The following is a 21712-nucleotide window of genomic DNA, read 5'->3' as shown; positions in this document are numbered from 1 at the left end:
AAAAAGGTCAAACGCTGTCAAGACTTTTTGTTTTTAAACTTGATCCGTCTCGGTGGACAGACATTAAGCTTTTCGTCCCTCCACTGGATGGGGACAGATCGTATCCGCCCGACCTGTGGCACTAAAAACACCGTATCCATGGCAACCTGCCTATCAACGCCCATATCAGAGTGATGTCTGTCTGTGGCGTCTTAAATGTCGCATTGGCTCAAATCTAAACATGAAGTTCAGATTAAATGTGAAACCAGAACCAACCAACAAAACCACAGCGGAAACATCCTGGGTTTTTTTTTTCTCCTCTGTATTCTCATTTTACTCCAGTCCAGAAAAACAAAAAGCTTATTTTTACACATTTTATACAACAAAATTTTTTTACATTTATATGTTTTATATTAAAAATAAAAATCCTGAGAGGCTTCAGTCCAGGTTGAGTTCAAACAAACGGTGTGGGTTCGGTACCGACAGTCCACCTCAGCAGGGAAACTCCAAAGGGTCCAGTGAGGATCCTCCAAAACTAATCCGCTTAAAGATTTCTGCAGCTTTGTTGTTGGATTCGCGGAGCGTCTGCGGCCCTGTTTGGTTTGCCGTCGTTGCTTCGATCACAGAACGATCCAGGTGCATCGATCGCTGTCTGCCAGAACCTGCAGAGACGAGCCTGCGAGAGAGACGCCGATTAGGGACCTTTACCGCCAACGCACGGCAAATCCACTGACACACAGGTACCGGATCCCAACTCACAGTACCAAAACAGGAACCAGTACCGACAGTCAACCTCAGGAACCACAGAATCTAAACATACAACCCCTGGCAAAAATTATGGAATCACTGGCCTCGGAGGATGTTCATTCAGTTGTTTAATTTTGTAGAAAAAAAGCAGATCACAGACATGAGACAAAACTAAAGTCATTTCAAATGGCAACTTTCTGGCTTTAAGAAACACTATAAGAAATCAAGAAAAAAAAGATTGTGGCAGTCAGTAACGGTTACTTTTTTAGACCAAGCAGAGGAAAAAAATATGGAATCACTCAATTCTGAGGAAAAAATTATGGAATCACCCTGTAAATTTTCATCCCCCAAATTAACACCTGCATCAAATCAGATCTGCTCATTGACATTGACCCTATGTGTCTTTTTGCAAGGAATGTTTTTGCAGTTTTTGCTCTATGGCAAGATGCATTATCATCTTGAAAAATGATTTCATCATCCCCAAACATCCTTTCAGTTGTCCAAAAATATCAACGTAAACTTGTGCATTTATTGATGATGTAATGACAGCCATCTCCTCAGTGCCTTTACCTGACATGCAGCCCCATATCATCAATGACTGTGGAAATTTACATGTTCTCTTCAGGCAGTCATCTTTATAAATCTCATTGGAACGGCACCAAACAAAAGTTCCAGCATCATCACCTTGCCCAATGCAGATTCGAGATTCATCACTGAATATGACTTTCATCCAGTCATCCACAGTCCACGATTGCTTTTCCTTAGCCCATTGTAACCTTGTTTTTTTCTGTTTAGGTGTTAATGATGCCTTTCGTTTAGCTTTTCTGTATGTAAATCCCATTTCCTTTAGGCGGTTTCTTACAGTTCGGTCACAGACGTTGACTCCAGTTTCCTCCCATTCGTTCCTCATTTGTTTTGTTGTGCATTTTTCGATTTTTGAGACATATTGCTTTAAGTTTTCTGTCTTGACGCTTTGATGTCTTCCTTGGTCTACCAGTATGTTTGCCTTTAACAACCTTCCCATGTTGTTTGTATTTGGTCCAGAGTTTAGACACAGCTGACTGTGAACAACCAACATCTTTTGCAACATTGCGTGATGATTTACCCTCTTTTAACAGTTTGATAATCCTCTCCTTTGTTTCAATTGACATCTCTCGTGTTGGAGCCATGATTCATGTCAGTCCACTTGGTGTAACAGCTCTCCAAGGTGTGATCACTCCTTTTTAGATGCAGACTAACGAGCAGATCTGATTTGATGCAGGTGTTAGTTTTGGGGATGAAAATTTACAGGGTGATTCCATAATTGTTTCCTCAGAATTGAGTGATTCCATATTTCTTTCCTTTGCTTGGTCTAAAAAAGTAACCGTTACTGACTGCCACAATCTTTTTTTCTTGATTTCTTATAGTGTTTCTTAAAGCCAGAAAGTTGCCATTTGAAATGACTTTAGTTTTGTGTCATGTCTGTGATCTGCTTTTTTTCTACAAAATTAAACAACTGAATGAACATCCTCCGAGGCTGGTGATTCCATAATTATTGCCAGGGGTTGTAGAACTACAGAATCAAAACACAGAATCAAAATACAGAACTAAGGAACTTAAACACAGAACCAGAATATAGAACCAAGGAATCAAAACACAGAACCAAAACAAAGTACCACAGATCAAAAACAAAGTAAAGAACCAAGGAACTGAGTAACAGAACCAAAATATAACCAAGAAAATAAAACACAGAACCAGCCACAGAATGAGAGAACCAAAATAAAATACCACAGAACTGCCTCACAGAACCGCAAAACCAAAATACAAAACCACAGAACTGCCTCACGGAACCAAAACAGAACCAAGGACCTAAAACACAGAAGCAAAATGGCTCACAATATGCTAAACCATTATATTACACCGGAGGTACTTCATGAATGTGTTTATTAAATATGGATTGTTGAGTAGAAATGTTTGTTATTGTTAACACTAATGTAACTAATGTGTATATATAGTATGCATAATTTGAGTGTATTTCGTTGCTCATTAAATAAATTAAAATTGAAAAGAAATTTAGAAAATCCACTTTTTTCCATCACATAACATGATTGGACCTCACTTTTTCAACCAGGTCATATTTTTTCAAACCAAGTGCATTGTGCGTTAGTCAATAGAAAACCCATGAAATGAAAAATTAAAAGTAAATAAAAGGCCCTTGAGTCAATTTTAAGTACAAAAAAATTATATTAAAAATGACCCTTGCGGACGTTACGCCGTTTGTCAAAACCAAGTGGGAGCTATAGATGTTTAAAAGTCGCACAAACTATAGCTAACATTTACACTTATGTATTCTCCGATATACATCATCAATTTGTATAAAAGATACGCGTATTAAGAAATTATAACAAGTTGAAAACAACCTGAGAATTGTCAGTCAAAACTAACATCCACAAGAGTCCATACTCTTATTAATTTCACTTTTGGAAAAGTGAAATTTTTAAAGGTAATAGTTAATGAGTTATTTTGAGCTTTGTGGTTTATTAAAGAAATATATGTGTACTACAATTTCAAACTAGTTTGCAATAAAAACATGTAACTTGAAAAATTGACCTTTGTGTTACACTTTCATAACAGCATATTGTGAAGGTTACAAATGATCTTCTTATGGCCTCGGACAGTGGACTCATCTCTGTGCTTGTTCTGTTGGACCTCAGTGCTGCTTTTGATACTGTTGACCATAAAATTTTATTACAGAGATTAGAGCATGCCATAGGTATTAAAGGCACTGCGCTGCGGTGGTTTGAATCATATTTGTCTAATAGATTACAATTTGTTCATGTAAATGGGGAATCTTCTTCACAGACTAAAGTTAATTATGGAGTTCCACAAGGTTCTGTGCTAGGACCAATTTTATTCACTTTATACATGCTTCCCTTAGGCAGTATTATTAGACGGTATTGCTTAAATTTTCATTGTTACGCAGATGATACCCAGCTTTATCTATCCATGAAGCCAGAGGACACACACCAATTAGCTAAACTGCATGATTGTCTTACAGACATAAAGACATGGATGACCTCTAATTTCCTGCTTTTAAACTCAGATAAAACTGAAGTTATTGTACTTGGCCCCACAAATCTTAGAAACATGGTGTCTAACCAGATCCTTACTCTGGATGGCATTACCCTGACCTCTAGTAATACTGTGAGAAATCTTGGAGTCATTTTTGATCAGGATATGTCATTCAAAGCGCATATTAAACAAATATGTAGGACTGCTTTTTTGCATTTACGCAATATCTCTAAAATCAGAAAGGTCTTGTCTCAGAGTGATGCTGAAAAACTAATTCATGCATTTATTTCCTCTAGGCTGGACTATTGTAATTCATTATTATCAGGTTGTCCTAAAAGTTCCCTAAAAAGCCTTCAGTTAATTCAAAATGCTGCAGCTAGAGTACTGACGGGGACTAGAAGGAGAGAGCATATCTCACCCATATTGGCCTCTCTTCATTGGCTTCCTGTTAATTCTAGAATAGAATTTAAAATTCTTCTTCTTACTTATAAGGTTTTGAATAATCAGGTCCCATCTTATCTTAGGGACCTCGTAGTACCATATCACCCCAATAGAGCGCTTCGCTCTCAGACTGCAGGCTTACTTGTAGTTCCTAGGGTTTGTAAGAGTAGATTGGGAGGCAGAGCCTTCAGCTTTCAGGCTCCTCTCCTGTGGAACCAGCTCCCAATTCAGATCAGGGAGACAGACACCCTCTCTACTTTTAAGATTAGGCTTAAAACTTTCCTTTTTGCTAAAGCTTATAGTTAGGGCTGGATCAGGTGACCCTGAACCATCCCTTAGTTATGCTGCTATAGACGTAGACTGCTGGGGGGTTCCCATGATGCACTGTTTCTTTCTCTTTTTGCTCTGTATGCACCACTCTGCATTTAATCATTAGTGATCGATCTCTGCTCCCCTCCACAGCATGTCTTTTTCCTGGTTCTCTCCCTCAGCCCCAACCAGTCTCAGCAGAAGACTGCCCCTCCCTGAGCCTGGTTCTGCTGGAGGTTTCTTCCTGTTAAAAGGGAGTTTTCCCTTCCCACTGTAGCCAAGTGCTTGCTCACAGGGGGTCGTTTTGACCGTTGGGTTTTTACATAATTATTGTATGGCCTTGCCTTACAATATAAAGCGCCTTGGGGCAACTGTTTGTTGTGATTTGGCGCTATATAAAAAAAAATTGATTGATTGTGAGCCAGATACAGAATGAGGGAACCAAAACAAAGTACTAAAGTGCCAAAATACAGAACCGGCTCACAGAACCAAGGAAATGAAATACAGAACCAACCCACAGAACGAAAGAACCAAAACAAAGTATGACATCACCAAAATACAGAACCACAGAACTGACCCATGGAACCAAAACAGGACCAAGAAACTAAAACACAGAACTGACCCATGGAACCAAAACAGTACCAAGAAACTAAAACACAGAACTGACCCACAGCACCAACACAAAGAACTGCAGAAGTAAAAGTACCACAAACCGACTCTCAGAACTAAAACAGAACCAAGGAACTAAAACAGAACCAACCTACAGAACTGCAGAACCAAAACAAACCAAAATACAGAACCACAAAACTCACTCACGGAATCAAAACACAGAATGACAGAACCAAAACGTACCACAGAACCGACTCATAGAAACAAAACAGAATCAAGGAACTAAAACACAGAACTGACCCATACATCCAAACCACAGAACTGACCCGTGGAACCAAAACAAAGTACTATAGAAACAAAACAGAATCAAGGAACTAAAACACAGAACTGACCCATACATCCAAACCACAGAACCGACTCGTGGAACCAAAACAAAGTACTACAGAACCAAAGAACCAACTCATGGAACCAAAACAGAACCAATGAACCAAAACACAGAACCCCCTCCAGCTGCTACACAAAGTTCAAGATATCCCCCAACCACACACACACACACACACACACACACACACACACACACACACACACACACACACACACACACACACACACACACACACACACACACACACACACACACACACACACCAAAAAACCTATTGGCATGAAGCAGCCCTGTGAACAGGTTCCTGGATCTGTCCTGTTCCAGCAAATGTTTTGACTGTGTGTCAGCAGAATACGTGAAAAAGCTGAGCAGGTTTCAGGACCATGTGGTGGAGGTCGTTCTGGAGACTCAGAACCACAAGTGGACTCAGCATCAATTTGATTTCTCTAACATTGAAACAGCGCCCCCACCTGGCAGGAGTGGTTTTTTGGTGTTTGGTGCTCACCTTTATGCAGCGCTTCATTGGTCATACGATTGATGTAGCGGGAACTGCTCTCTGGAACCAACCACTTCATCACTGTGTTGACGCATGACTTCCTGTAAGAACTCCACACGGTCCCACTGCCGGACACACAACGCCACAACTTCAGTGCACATGAGGCCGAGGACACACACACACACAGGACTGACGGCTTCACTCACCTGGTTTGACCTTTGACCTCTGTTAGGTCACCCACACCCACGGTGCAGCACACACCCGTGTTCAGGTCCCAGCTCACCTGCAGGCTGGAATGGTACGTGTTCGGTCTGCAAACAGAACCAAAGCTGACTTTCTGATGAGGACGTACAGGTTGATTTGACAGAAGTTTTACACCGACACAAGTGAACACAAGCGAACTCAGCGCTCATTTCCCCTGAAGTGTAAATGTGTCCATTACAGTAATTATCCCCAGGCCCAGTTTGTCCAAATACTTACAGACCAGCGGAGACATTTTCCAGAGCATGACATCGTGAGCCTGATTAACCCGGCCGCTCGGCGCGGTGACGTACCTGCAGCGCTCGTCGTCCGTGTTGGCTAAGGCGAGCAGCAGCAGGCCGATGTTGATCATCACGGTGTTGGTCTCCGGACACACCTGGTACAAAACCAGCAGGTGTCAAGACTCAAACGCTGCTTTTTGAAACACCTGACAGTCTCTGAAGCCAGGGGGCAGAGTCTATTTCTAACTTGAAATTATTCATATTTGGTGGAATTCCACACACAAAATTGACTGAAATGTAAGTTTGGAATGTGGTTCATTTTCACTAATAATAAATAAACAAGACAACAAAAATGTGCAGCAGTTTATGAAAGACGTTCCGAGTGTCGACTCAGTGACACATTAACAGTAATTCACGGTTGTTACTCGCTGAAGAAGCCAAAAGAAATCAGTTTTAATATGTGCTACAATTTATTTGACCGGTAGATGTCAGAATGATGGTGAACAAATCAAACAGTTTAGACGACGACAAACCTTCCAAATGATGAAGCTTTTAGCAACTTTGACATCAAATGAGTCTTAAAGAGGCACCATTTAATCTCGCCGTGCCAAACAACGCTCTGCGACGGTCTCACCTTGTCAACTCTGAACAACAACGCTATGTCTCTGAATCAGCACTAATGAAACGGTGCTTCATGACACAGTCAGACTGACTCAACTGATGCAGGACTACAGATTTCGGGCTTCAAGCGCAGCGTCCTCAGTATGGACACGGACACAGAAAAACGCATTTTCAGCAGTTTGGTATCGATGACAAAGTTTCAGTTCTCATAACCTCCGGAGTCAAAACGTCTGAGGCTTCACGTCCACACGGTTGATCAAATAATTTCAGTCTGTCTTTCTGTCCAACAGAGGGACAAGCGTCTGCTGGTTTGAGTCTCTGCAGGTGAACCTGCTGCTCCTGTGTGTTCTGTCCCGCTGACGCGTCTCTTCTCTCATCCACTTCATCCATCATCAATGTCCCTCACTCCATGTCTTTTCAGTCGACAACTCTAACCATCATAAACAAACGTTTTGTTTTTCAAGACCAAAATCACCTTGTGGTGGTGCTACAACTACTATTTCTTCTGTGGATGGTGACCAAAATGCACATTACTGCCACCAACAGGACGAGGAGCACAGTTCACAAGGAGCCTCAAAACAGATTCAACATGAATCATTTCTAAAGTGGAAGGATGTCCAGTTCTTTCATCACAAGGAAGAAGCTGGCCGAGAAGAGTGGTGGGTGGCTGATGATGGACGGGGTCCTCCCAGGACATGTTTGCTGTAAAGGCTGATGTCAGAGGCACAAACTGGCTCAAATAAAGAAAACAAAGAGCATTTAGTTTCTAGGTTGGAAAGCTTCAAAGAGCATTTTCTTGGAAGCTGTTCAGGGTTCGGCCTGTTTCAGCAGCTTGGAGACCCTGTAGGTCGACATCATTTTCCTATTATTTGTTTCAATTGCAATTGAAGATTGCTTTAAATTTCTTAACCTTAATTGGATGGTTTTAAGATCAGTTCGTAGAATTTAGAGTTTGCAGATTCTCCTAGTGTTTGCGTGGGTCCGTCTGGTTGTTACAGCTTCCTCCCACAATTAAGGACACGCAAGTTAGTTGAATTTGAAATTTTAAATTGGTCCAGGTCCACCTGGTACAAAAGATCTCAACTTTAGTGGAGTTATCCTGGTTGAAATCAAATAGAATTGAGTAAAGTTTGAATTAGATAGTGTTCACCCCCCAGTGGATTGGCTGGGTGGCTCCATTATCAATACGTCCTGCTCAGTTTTGGAGAAACATTTAGATACTTGATGATCTTGGTGCATCTAATTAAAACAATAGGCACATTTAGTCTTTTTCGACTATTTTGAAGGACATTTTATTACGCAATTTAAGTATATTTCAAGAAATACAATTGGTTAAATACATGCTAATTTATTTCAAGGAAATAAATTTAAGTAATAAATGTAAAGTTAAGATGAAATTAACTGATAAAATTTTAAGCATTTCATTTGGTATATTCACACAAAATTGATTCAATTTTTTGAAATTTTATTAAGTCATCATAGCTGTTTCTTACTGTTAATTTGATATACAAAAGCACTGCGTCAGTGTAACGTCTGTGATGCTCTGTAAGTTTAGAGATTTACGAATGTAGTTTGTCGGCTGTAGTTTTCACTGTACTAATAGCTTTATAGGTGAGACGAATATCGCAGACGTTTGCAGCACACTTTGATACAACAAGATTTATTTTAATTTGTTTGAGTTAGTAAACAACTGTGGCAAATCCGAAGTGTCCCACAGGATTTAGGAGCATTTTCTTCTATCTCACTATGTTAGTTTGGAGAGAGTTTCTCTTTGATCTCTGCTGATTTTAAATTGGTCCACCTCAGTGGAGAACTGGTCACACACCAGGTGAGATCCGGCCCTACGGGGAAGGAACGCCCAGGTTGGTCTACTGGTGTTTTGGTCAGGTGGTCTAGGTGTGTAGCACCTCAAGTTGTCAGTCGGTTGTAGTGGTCTCAGGGGATGCGGTTGCTGCACCTGAGCCCAAAGTTTTAACCGCTTGAAATCTATGAGAGGTTCAATTCGGTCAAAGTAGTCTTTGGCAAGAAGAAGTGGAAAAGTATCCAGTTGTGATATACAGATGGACAAAACTCATGGGCCCCACTGTCAGGTGGATGTGGGCCATGGATGACATTGTTGTGTCTCGGTCAGTGTAAGATTGTATCTTAACTGAGCAAGGTGAGTGTGTAAGGTTCTTGTTAGTCTCAGCCTGCAGTTTGTTGAACAGTTTGGCTGACATGAGTGTGACAGCAGCAGCGGTGTCAACGAGGGCTTCCTGCTGGAAGGAATTTAAGTTTTACAGGCAGGTATAGTTTTTGTGTTCTATCATTTTCTGACAGGTTGCACAAAATCTTTGGTTGACATGGTTCATTTATGCTGACTCCGTCTGGGTGAGCACATGTTTTCTCCTCGAGGTTGACCTTGTCTCCACGAGCATTGCTGGAGGAGTGAGGTTGACCTTTTTGCGGTGTTTGGTCTTGAGTTTGGAGTCGAGGACTCAGGATCTGTGTCTGAGTCAGTCTGTGACCTCCCTCAGTTGTGTGAGACTGAGGGGACGATGCTGCTACGTTTGAAGGTGTAACCATACAGGTGATGGATAGCACATCACCCGTCTGTTGATGGTTCTCTTCCTTCAGGTTGTAGATGATGTCTCGTGGGATGTTTAGAGTTTTCTGCCTAAAGGCAGAGTTTTCACGCTCGTCTGCAGGGGAAATCCTGCTTTGGTGTTGGTTATCAGTTTGTCTTTCCCAGTTTGTGGATTTCTCCCGACGTCTGGGTGCAAACTGTCCATGTCATGTCTGAGTTTGGATCAGTCTTCGATCCAAAGCAGTGAGCATTTTGGGGGGGCCACGGTCATTGTGGATGTGGTCCATTTCGAATGCTTGGTGTGTTTCGGGTGGATTTCTGCTTCCGTTTAGGAGAGCTTGGTGTAGAGCCTGTGTTGAGCTTAGGTGGACCACAGGGGGCGCCTTTGAGCTCAAGGGCCGACGGTTGAGTGATAACCCTCAAAACTGAATGATGTCCAGTGACTTTAGAGTCTCTTTTCTGTTGCTTTGTGAAACCTTTCAAAGCAAGATCACGCAGATACTGAATGTTTCCTTGGGGTCCCCAAGGATTCCCAGATGGTAACTTGTGGCAGGATGAAGGTTTTCAACAAACAAGGTTTTAAAGTTGGGATCTTCATCCATGCCTGGCTCATTGCGTGTACCAAAGTATGCACACAGCAGACGGTTGTAATACAGACGAGGAGACTCTTTTCTCCCCTGTTTGATTTTCAGGGCAACTGCTAAGCCTGTCTAAGCTGCGTGGTCGGGGAATTCTTTCTCCAGGGCCATACAGAGCTTCTGAATGTCTTGTCTTACCGCTTCAGGTTGGCGTTCAATGAACCTGCTAACCTCGCGGCTAGACGTTCTTCTGACAAGATGGATAAAGTCGTCACTGGTTGCTTGAGGAAATGTTCTGAGAAAATATTTGATGTCATTCAAGTAATCACCAGTGTCCAGGGAGCCATCAGGATGTGGCTCAAAGCGAGTTGTTTCGTGCGATCTTATCAAGTTCTCGATCGGTGAGAACTGAAAGAGGCTGAGTGTGTGGAAGGGGATCACGAGGTGAGCTCTCAAGAGACTCACGATACCTGTCAAAGTTTTCTGGAGGTCAAGAGCCTGTTTCCATGAAGGGAAGTGGAAAGAGTCCTCTGTGTGTACCTGTGGAGAGGAACTGGAGTTTTTCTCTCTCCATGTATTTTTGGTCAAAGTCATGCAGCTGTCTGAAGTGTTTCATGTGAGAATTTTCCAGGTCTCGTCTTAGTGAGATCACTTCTTTGCTTGTGAGCTCCAGCTGTTGGCGAGTTTCAGTCAGATGTAAGTCTGTGTCAACAAGTTGTTTGCACAGTTCCTGGTTCTTTGATTTTTCAACAGCCAGAACTTGTCTGAATGTTTCCGTCTCATTTTGCAGGATTGTGATTTCGTAATGTGTCTGCTTGAGTTCGTCACCTAAGTCAGCGATTGTCTCGTCACGTTCGCTGGTGGTTTCTTCCAGGGCACGGACCTCATCACTCAGTACTGTGACGGTTACCTTTTCATCTTTGATGCGTTGCTCAGCAAGGATCAAAGATTTTTCAGTCTCATCTAGTCTCTGTTTCAATCGCTGGTTCTCCTCCTTCTCTTCCTGGAATTGAGAAACAGACTGTGATAACAGAGATTCAACATGCTTCAGTTTGGTGAAAGCCATCACAGCTAGTCTTCAGCTAAGTTGTTGCCCTTTTGAGCTTTGTTCATATCTTGGCTGTAGAGTTCAGACATTTCTGTGCTCTCCTTCTGCGTAGCAGATTGAAGGTCGTTGGCAAATCCAGATAACTCTGTGGTTAGATTGAATAGTACCTGCGTGATTGAATCGTCTGAATCAGTGTGGCTGGAAGTTTCAGAGCCACGGGGCGCACGTGACTGTCGCGGAAGACGACGGCGTTTTCAATTTCCTGATGAGAAAAGATTATCAGGTTAACACAAGATGCACAATTATTTACAAAATACCCGTTACAGTTGTGTACGGAGGAATTGATTCACTGTAAGTGATTTTCAAATTTGTTTCAAAAGAGATTTTGAAATCTGAAAGGGAAAAGGAGCGTTTCCTTTAATTAGTTCAATTAAAAGTTTGAATAATTTGTGTTTTTAATTAAAGTTTCTTTGAATTTGATTAAGAAATTAAGAATTCATTAATTCAGTTGTTGAACTGTTTCAGTTAAAATATTGGCTGTAGGTAATAACCAATTTGATCATAGGATTACTTCAATGCTGAAAGCAGAATTAGTTTAAGTCAAAGAATTAGTTTGGAAAATCACAAACAGTAAAAATTCAAAATTAGACAATTGTCATAAATCAGAATACAAATGAATTTGATTTTAGAGACATGTTATCTCAATTTATTAAAGTGAAGGAGTTAATCACTAACTTATTTTTCCAACTGGAATCAGGATTGCATCAGCTTAATCAGTTTTAAAGTCCTTAAAATCATTAAATGATTCAGTAAGTTTAATTGATCAGTGTCAATTATTTACAACCCCTGGCAATAGTTATGGAATCACCGGCCTCGGAGGATGTTCATTCAGTTGTTTAATTTTGTAGAAAAAAAAGCAGTTCACAGACATGATACAAAACTAAAGTCATTTCAAATGGCAACTTTCTGGCTTTAAGAAACACTATAAGAAATCAAGAAAAAAAATTGTGGCAGTCAGTAACGGTTACTTTTTTAGACCAAGCAGAGGAAAAAAAAATAGACTCACTCAATTCTGAGGAATAAATTATGGAATCACCCTGTAAATTTTCATCCCCAAAACTAACACCTGCATCAAATCAGATCTGCTCGTTAGTCTGCATCTAAAAAAGAATGATCACACCTTGGAGAGCTGTTGCACCAAGTGGACAGACATGAATCATGGCTCCAACACGAGAGATGTCAATTGAAACAAAGGAGAGGATTATCAAACTCTTAAAAGAGGGTTAATCATCACGCAATGTTGCAAAAGATGTTGGTTGTTCACAGTCAGCTGTGTCTAAACTCTGGACCAAATACAAACAACAAACAACATGGGAAGCTTGTTAAAGGCAAACATACTGGTAGACCAAGGAAGACATCAAAGCGTCAAGACAGAAAACTTAAAGCAATATGTCTCAAAAATCGAAAATGCACAACAAAACAAATGAGGAACGAATGGGAGGAAACTGGAGTCAACGTCTGTGACCGAACTGTAAGAAACCACCTAAAGGAAATGGGATTTACATACAGAAAAGCTAAACGAAAGCCATCATTAACACCTAAACAAACAAACAAAAAAAAACAAGCTTACAATGGGCTAAGGAAAAGCAATCGTGGACTGTGGATGACTGGATGAAAGTCATATTCAGTGATGAATCTCGAATCTGCATTGGGCAAGGTGATGATGCTGGAACTTTTGTTTGGTGCCGTTCCAATGAGATTTATAAAGATGACTGCCTGAAGAGAACATGTAAATTTCCACAGTCATTGATGATATGGGGCTGCATGTCAGGTAAAGGCACTGGGGAGATGGCTGTCATTACATCATCAATAAATGCACAAGTTTACGTTGATATTTTGGACACTTTTCTTATCCCATCAATTGAAAGGATGTTTGGGGATGATGAAACCATTTTTCAAGATGATAATGCATCTTGCCATAGAGCAAAAACTGTGAAAACATTCCTTACAAAAAGACACATAGGGTCAAAAAATAGTCCGGATCTTAATCCAATTGAAAATCTTTGGTGGAAGTTGAAGAAAATGGTCCATGACAAGGCTCCAACCTGCAAAGCTGATCTGGCAACAGCAATCAGAGAAAGTTGGAGCCAGATTGATGAAGACTACTGTTTGTCACTCATTAAGTCCATGCCTCAGAGACTGCAAGCTGTTATAAAAGCCAGAGGTGGTGCAACAAAATACTAGTGATGTGTTGGAGCGTCCTTTTGTTTTTCATGATTCCATATTTGTTTTCCTCTGCTTGGTCTAAAAAAGTAACCGTTACTGAGTGCCACAATTTTTTTTCCCTGATTTCTTATAGTGTTTCTTTTGCCAGGGGTTGTATAAAAGGAAGCTGGTCAACTATTTACAAATTTGGCTTAATCTTTTTGGAGCCAAATAGGATGCACTGCGGTCTGCCACCTGTAGGCGGGATCACTGCTTACACGGCTTGAAGAGCCAAGAAAAAGAAAAGAGGGAGGGAGGGATTCCCCCACTCGTTTCCTGTTTTGCTGGTGGTTCCAACGACTCTCCTTAAGAAGAAATAAATTTTGGAAAACTATCCTTTTGGCTGTCTTGGGTCCTGTTGTCGACTGTCGTTTAAGCACTGCCACTTTTACAATGCACTTAAACAGGGGTTTTGTGACTTCCTGGGGTTTTTCTGAGTGAGTTAGAGTTAGCTTAGCTTGGCTTAGCTTAGCCCATGTGCTGTCATGCTCACTTGTAAATTTCATTGTGTTATAAATTTAAAGTCGGTAAACAAGCTCGACGTTCTGGGCTGTTAGCTTTTATTCAATTGATTGGTGTTAGATTGTGCCGACGAATTTTAATCGTTTCTTCTTTTAAAGTTTGTTAGGCAGCACGTTAGCGGCTAATTTATTTTGGCGCGGCTTTGTCTAGTGCGCTTTTACCAGGCTGTGCTTATTAGAGGTGGGTGATACCGGGAATTTTGGTATTGATCCGATACCAAATAAATACAGGCCCAGTATCGCCCATATCGATACAGATACTTTTTCATATTTAAGCTTCATAGAACCAAAGGATCCAAAAGACCTACGATAAAATTCCCCCAAACATTGTTCGTGACAACAAAATACTTTATCACAATCAACATTTTTGTTTAATAAATATCACTCAACACAACTGAGTGGGCAGGCCAGGTTGATCCTATCTGCATGGCTGTTGGCTGGCGCCGCTGAGCCACGTGACAGCGCAACAACAAAAGATCAGAGGGGGAGGGTGCGCTGCTCCATGTTGTGTGACACAGCGCAGCGCTGCTCTTACAGAGTAGACTTCAATGAATCTGTGTGCGCAGCAGTCAGTGCGTGCAGGAGAGAAAAAAAAGCTTGAGCATCGATCTTTTTACACGAGGATCGTTCAATATCAATACCAGTGTTAGCATCGATATTAGGATAGATCCGCCGACCTCTAGTGCTTATCACTGGTTGTAAATCACGGAGTCGCTTTTCAACTCAGCTGAAACGGAGACTTTTAGGAGAAAAGGAATTCACTTTTGTGTTAAGCCCCTTTCACACTGGGGCTGCTCCCAGTTGGTTCCTGTGGCGTCACGACGACGCAGGAATGTCTGCGTCAGGTGTGCGCAGCAGGGGGCAAAGAGGAGCTGAGAACGCAGCCTGCAGGTTCTCTGCCCAGAGAAGTCAGAGTGCACAGTTTGGCTGCAGACAGACTGTGCACTCTGACTTCTCTTCTACTTGTGCTGAGATGCAGGGCTACGCTCTGAGTTCTGTTATAGTTTATCTTTCCTCCTTTGACCGCGAGATGCACGCGCGCGCGTGAACGAACCGTTCTTGAGCAATGTGGAGATGTCTGGAGTTCTACTTGATGTTGACATGTCCTGGACTTATGTCCTTTTGTAACTGTGATGAGAGTTTGAGGAGAGAAAGGAACTAACTGCCTGCAGACAATTTTTTTTCTTTTAATTGTTCACATGTGCGCACGTGAGAGAAGCTGCTACTGCCTCACAGTGCCTCTCTTCACCTGACAGCTCCACACAGAGAGGAGCAGCAGCTGCAATCAGCATTTTTTCCCTGTTTCCTTCTTTTTTTTTTTTAGTTTTTACCGCATTGAGTACACGGTATAAAAACAATCCTGCATGATTTATACTTCGGGAACAACGGAACACAGCAGAAATAAATTGGCATCAGATAGCGTGGTCTTTCGAGGGTGTGGCTTCCGAGTCACTCCTCTTTGGCCCGAGTTACACCTCTTTGTCCCGACTTGCGCTGGAACCACTTCCTTTCTGCGTCGAGCACAGGGCACCAAAATAATTAAACCTATTTTTTTGGCGCCCGACTTGCTTCCTCCTCTGCACCCCTCGCGCTGTTGTGGTGCCGAGCTGCATCATTTTGGCACTGAGTTGCTTCCACACGGCATCGTCATAATGATGCCCGGCAAAATGGGAGCAACTGGGAGCAGCCCCGGTGTGAAAAGGGCTTAGTCAGTAGCACAGCGTGCTTTCACAATAAAAGTTTGGACGCGTCTGTCCACAAAACATTTAAATAAACTCAGAGCACAACAGAAGTTCTTTTGAACTTTAAACAACACATTTAAATGTGGGTAAAAATAAAGCATTTAACTGGAAAAGACGCAATTAATGTTTTTAACTGAAAAAGACAGTTAATCTGTTATTTCTGTAGCATCGGAATCAGTGGTTTAATTTCTGGACAGTCGCAGAAATAAACTTGACTCCGGCCGAAAAGTAATTATGTGGAAAAGTCACACAATAAATACTTTTGTCAAAGGCCTTAATAAATTTGCATGCATTAAATGACAAACGCTTACTTCATTCATAGAAATTTAAGTTTTGTGGCTTTGTTTCATTCAGAGAGAAGTTTTTAAGAACGTCTCATGAGGGATTAATTTGTGTCAGTCACAGAAACAAATGGTCAATGCTGAACTGTCTTCACACGGGACACCAAAATAAAAATGTAGCAAATATACAGGCATCACAACGGGGGACCGATATAATGTAATGAATTTACATTAATTTAATTATTTGGAATGAATGGTACCTCACACGGGAACCATAAAGATGTAACCAAATTGGTCAATTCTAGACCGGCTCACACCGGAGCACCATAAGAATGTAGTGAATAAGCAGTTAAACTCCCAAATTGAATTAGATTAGACTAGGCCCCATCTGATGAGTCACCAAAATGATTAACAATTTAGGGTTTAATACTTATTATTTAATTATTACTCGGGGCACCACCCATTTATAGCATAGGTGCTTTAATTTAAACATTCATTAATTTATCAGTCTTAATTTATTTAACCAGTCTCAACTGAATTAATCAGTCTCTGATCTGAAAGTCTGAATTCTACAATACGATTAACCAAAGGTTTCCTTCTGAACACAAAATGAACCACAGCAGAAATATTTACAATTTATTTACAAGTACACAAGAAATGAACAGTTTACTGGCATTTTTGGTTTTGGTTTACTGGCATAAGTAAATAAATCTGATTAGAATTTAGAGATGAAATCTGAACCCCATTATTAAGAAAAATATTAAACAAATATGAATATGCTTAAAAGGAAGCCACTTTGTATCCACTGACAGCAAACCCTTTTCCTGGAACCTTTAACTGGGTCCCTTAGCTGACACATTGAAGAGGTGGTTCAGAGGGATCCATCCATCCGTCATGCTCACTTGGGTCAAGGGGTTAACTCAGTGGTCTCCCCAGGCGATCCCAAAGGCTTGTGGCTGGCTTTACTGACAGGCTGGCTGATGGTTTGAAATCAGCACCGTCATCAGCTTGCAGGAACCCAGAGGTGGAAGGTGTTTGTTGAAAATGGTTTCTGGTAGCTTTTAAAAAGTTTGTTGGAGCCAGATTAAAAGTCTTTGTGAATTTAGAAAGAAAACTTTAAGAGCGTTGGAAAAACACAAAAAGGAAAAGTCGCTTTTCTTTAATTAGCTATTATTTTGAAAAGTTCAGCTCGGAGTTCTCTTAAAATTCAAAAGACTTGACGCACCTTAAAGTGTCAGGGTAAAACTTTGTAAAGGTTTTGTCAAAAGAATAACGGATGATTGAATGAAGCCACGTGGTAGCTTTAGCTAGCTTAGCTTAGCATGGAGCCTTGTTGACCCAAAAAAAAACTAAAAATTAAGCATTAAGAAAGGAAGAGAGAAGAGGAAGCTGGAAGAGCCAAAAAAGAGAGCGGCTAGCACTCTGTTCTAACTTTAAAAGGGGGACTGACATAAACCAGACTCCGCCCATTTAGGGTGTGTAATCCCTCAGAAACTTCATGTCTTCACAGGGCAGACCCCAAATGATTCAACTATTAAACACATTAACTATTCTGTAATACTATCGTTCTAAGACACTCGAATGGACAAATATAATAATCGTCACTTAAACACATCCTTTGGATAACGGAATACTTCATCAACATAATGCAGAAAGATCACAATCACACATCAGTTGCAATGAACACATATCAATTAAATGGAATACATGCAAAGCATTTGCTTGAATAATCACTACAGACATTAGAAGTTTTATATATGAATCAGAGCATACTGATGCAATTCTTTTATTTTAAAAGAATGTCTTTTTTCACTTAGACCTAAAAATAATAGCTGTTATCAAGTTTTATGGCCACGTGTTACCATGGGGAAGGTCCTCTGGCAGTGTGGAGAGCTAATTTTGGTTCTCCTGGCCTGGAGAAACTCAGATTCTGACGTGAAGCCAATATAATGTCATGAAATTCATAGTGACTGGAATTTAACCGATAAACCAGGCAAGGGCTCCTTTTGACGAACTTCGATTTATAGTTCCTGTTTTTGGCTGTGAAGCACAGTGTTGAGGCCCAAAGGGGGGGTCTCAGGCTCATCTTCCAAATCTCCAGATGACTTAGGAATTTCTCAACTGAGAGGGAAAACACAGTCTTTGTCGCAGTTCAAAACTCAGATTTTGGTAAAATGGTGAATGGACTGAATTTATATAGCACTTTTCCATCTGCATCAGACGCTCAAAGCGCTTTACAATTATGCCTCACATTCACCCCAATGTCAGGGTGCTGCCATACAAGGCGCTCACTACACACCGATTAAAGACCTTGCCAAGGGCCCTTAGTGATTTTCCAGTCAGGCGGGGATTTGAACCAGGATCGTCTGGTCTCAAGCCCAACACCTTAACCACTAGACCATCACCTCCCCCATTTTTGTTGAGACAGCATAATGTATTTATTTAATTGGGGTGAATCGAGGCCATGTGTTACATAAGATACATGGCTGAAAGCATCATGCTAGCACTTCAAAGTGTTTAGTGTGATGTTCACATTTAAAAACATATCATGCCACTAGGTTTTCAAGATTTCAGTCACAAAAATAATTTTCTGGCAAAACTAGAATTTTATTCATTAGCATTTAGATAAAGGATCATACTATGATGTCGCAAATATGATCAAAATTCATGCTGTCTGGAAACAATTTAGAATTTCAACCCCTGAGGGGAAGAAATTTAAGGGATTAGATGCTCTGACCAACACTTGGTAGATTTGGAAGTGATTTACAAGAAATCTTATGGATGTAAGGTAACCTCAAAACCTCACACATGTTAGTCTGCATGATGGCAATGAAGGAAAAGACCATATTCACTGTGGAATTTCTCCACAGATAAATACATCCTCTTCATTAAAATGAGCTGTAAGGCTTCGATTTTAGTAGAAAATAAGTTTTCACAGTTTTTTTAAATTTAAAAGGCCGTACACCTTTAAAGATGTTCTCCGTATAAACGCGGTAACCACCATGTATGTCACGCTGCGCAAACAAACATTTTACAATCAAAAGTGCCTGAATGTGGTCAAAGGTCAGTGATCAAAGGTGACGCCGACACGACAGTGTGTGTGTGCGCGTGCACGTACCTCCAGTATGACGACGTCGTAGTCACTGAAGGAGCAGAACTGAGAAGACCAGGCAGCATCACTCCTGATCACTTCATTGATCAGATATTCAAAGTCCAGAGTTAACTGCTCCACACACACATTCTGAAACACACACAAATTACACACAGCACTAGGGATGGGTATCGAGAACCGGTTCCTTTCGGGTATCGTTAAGAAATGATTCAATCCACTGACATCAATAACCTTTTTGCTTAACGATTCCCTTATCGGTCCTTCAGAGCGGCCGTTGTTTTTGGGGGCGTTTGTCAGGAAAATGATTATTTCTGTACATTGATTACAGACCCTGCAGCGGGTCTGTAATCAACCATTTTTGTAGCGTGACTTGGCTTTGAACCTTGAACCAATGAAGCAGTGCTTTGATCTCCTGCTTCGTTGGTTTTGTTTTATTTCACTTTATCTTAATTTTCCCCCACTAAAACCCCAAAGAGCATATGTCTGTGAGTAATACTTACGTTTTTATGTTAAACTGACCCGTTATGGTCTTCTGAAACAGTTGACAGAGGTATTTTATAACTTAAAAACAGGACCGATGCTAACGCGTTAGCATGTCTATGGCGTTTTCAATGTTAAAGTTAGCATTAAGCTCAGCACGTATGTGTGCATTTGTTTTCTGTATAATAATTAATGGCTCAGTGTTCGTTGTCATAAAGTCAAATGTATTACAAATTGTATTTTATTATTTAATTTTGTATATTAATAATACTAACAACAGCAACAACAATAATAGTAATAATTAATAATGATACAATTCAATTTTAGAGAAAGAGACAAAAAGAACCTGATGAAACAAAACAACAGAAAATATAAAACCAACTAACAATGAACATAAATAAATAAATAAAGAAATAAGTGTTTCCTGTGAACACCTAGTGACTCTTACACCTCCACTTCACCCCCATTTTATTTAAGTTTAATGACAGTTTGTTTCGGTCAAACCATATTTTCAATGTGTTAATTTCTTCAGTGATTTCCTCCAGAACTATCTGCCAAACAAGAAAACTGCTGCATAATGTCTGAAAGAAAATGCTTTTGACAAAAACTACAGATTTTATTTCTGTCCAAAGATCAAGGATCCAGTGACCAATTTAAAATGTTGACATAGAAAACCTGTAAAGTCTACTTTTAGTACACAGAAAATTCACCAGAGGTATCGATAAGGAATCGGATCGATAATGGCATTGATAGATAAAGTCTTATCAACACCCTTCCCTTCTCAGCACTTCCTCCTGCACGGGAAGAGCACCCACAGCCCACGACACGCCTCCACCTCTCAACAAATCCTTGCTGAGCCAGGAAGCGTGTCCACAAAACCTGTCTCTCAAGTTATAAGGCAGAGAGACAGACATGGCAGCACGCCTGAGTGCAGCGGCTCACGGTTCTTTAGTGTGGAGTTTTTCACAGTGACCCCCCCAACGTCCTGCCTTGTTCTTCACGTCGTGCCCCCTGCTATTCCGGAGGTAAATTGCATTACGACACCCACCGATTTGACGGAGAACTTAGAAAGGGTCACTTCCATGTCGACGTGACTGTGTGGTTACGGAGTTACGGAGCTGTAGAAGCATTAACCAGGGTTCAGGAAACAACCCCACAAGCCATCGCTACAAAAGCGTATTCATGTCTGACACCAGGTCCCTGGTCAACAAAATGGATGAGCTGTAACTGCAGCTGCGTGCAGATCTGCTGTGTGTTAGTGATAATGGAGACTTGGCTCCACTCAGCTATGCCTGATGCTGCGGTACAGCTAGAAGGCCACACAACCTACAGACCGGACCGTAGCAAAGACCAGGGGACACAGGGACTACACGTGCACATCTAAACTTAAACTTTGTTTATATGTGCACGTGTGGTGTTCGAGCAGCAGGCTCATACACAGCCACTGTTCTCCTGATGTGGGGTCTCTGTCAATCAAGTGCAACTGTTTTATCAGCCATGTTATTGGAGAGCTGACGGTGGGGATCGTCACAGCTGTATAAATACCCCCAGAGTCTATTGTTAGCTTAGCGCTAGCCCACCTGCACTCCACCATAAACAAACAGCTACAAGCTCATCGTGACAGCGTCCACGCCATAGCTGGAGATTTGAAGCAGGCACGCTTAAAGACTGTGCTACTGGAATTCACACAGTATGTGAAATGTGCTACCAGGGGACAAAACATTAGATTGTGTTTATTCAAACATTAAGCGCACACACAAAGTGGTTCCCGTTCCACACCATCATTCATCCTCATTCCTGCAGAGACCCCCCTAAGGAGGACGACAAGGCCCAATATAAAGACAAGTAAAACCTGGGGGCACAGCTGCAGGTTTGCTTCACCCGCACTGAGTGGGACATATGTGCACAATCGGACTTGGATAAATACACCCGAACCGTGCTGTTTTCCATCCCAGGTTACTGTGAACAGGGTTTGTCCAAACCAGAAACCTTGGAACAA

At 41.2% G+C, this 21712-nt stretch overlaps 1 protein-coding gene across 1 annotated transcript in view; it reads right to left on the bottom strand.

The window, feature by feature from the left end:
- Positions 1-304: 304 nt before the first annotated feature.
- Positions 305-21712, bottom strand: part of dcaf15 (DDB1 and CUL4 associated factor 15) — a 74202-nt gene continuing 52794 nt past the window's right edge. The window contains 5 exon segments of the mRNA XM_034188539.1: positions 305-655; positions 6027-6142; positions 6224-6328; positions 6572-6654; positions 19240-19362. Coding sequence (XP_034044430.1) covers positions 600-655; positions 6027-6142; positions 6224-6328; positions 6572-6654; positions 19240-19362 — 483 coding nt within the window. The 3' untranslated portion in view covers positions 305-599.

This window comes from Thalassophryne amazonica, chromosome 15, assembly GCF_902500255.1.
Source record: "Thalassophryne amazonica chromosome 15, fThaAma1.1, whole genome shotgun sequence".
Classification (NCBI taxonomy): Eukaryota; Metazoa; Chordata; class Actinopteri; order Batrachoidiformes; family Batrachoididae; genus Thalassophryne; species Thalassophryne amazonica.
This window is presented reverse-complemented; position numbering and strand designations above follow the sequence as displayed.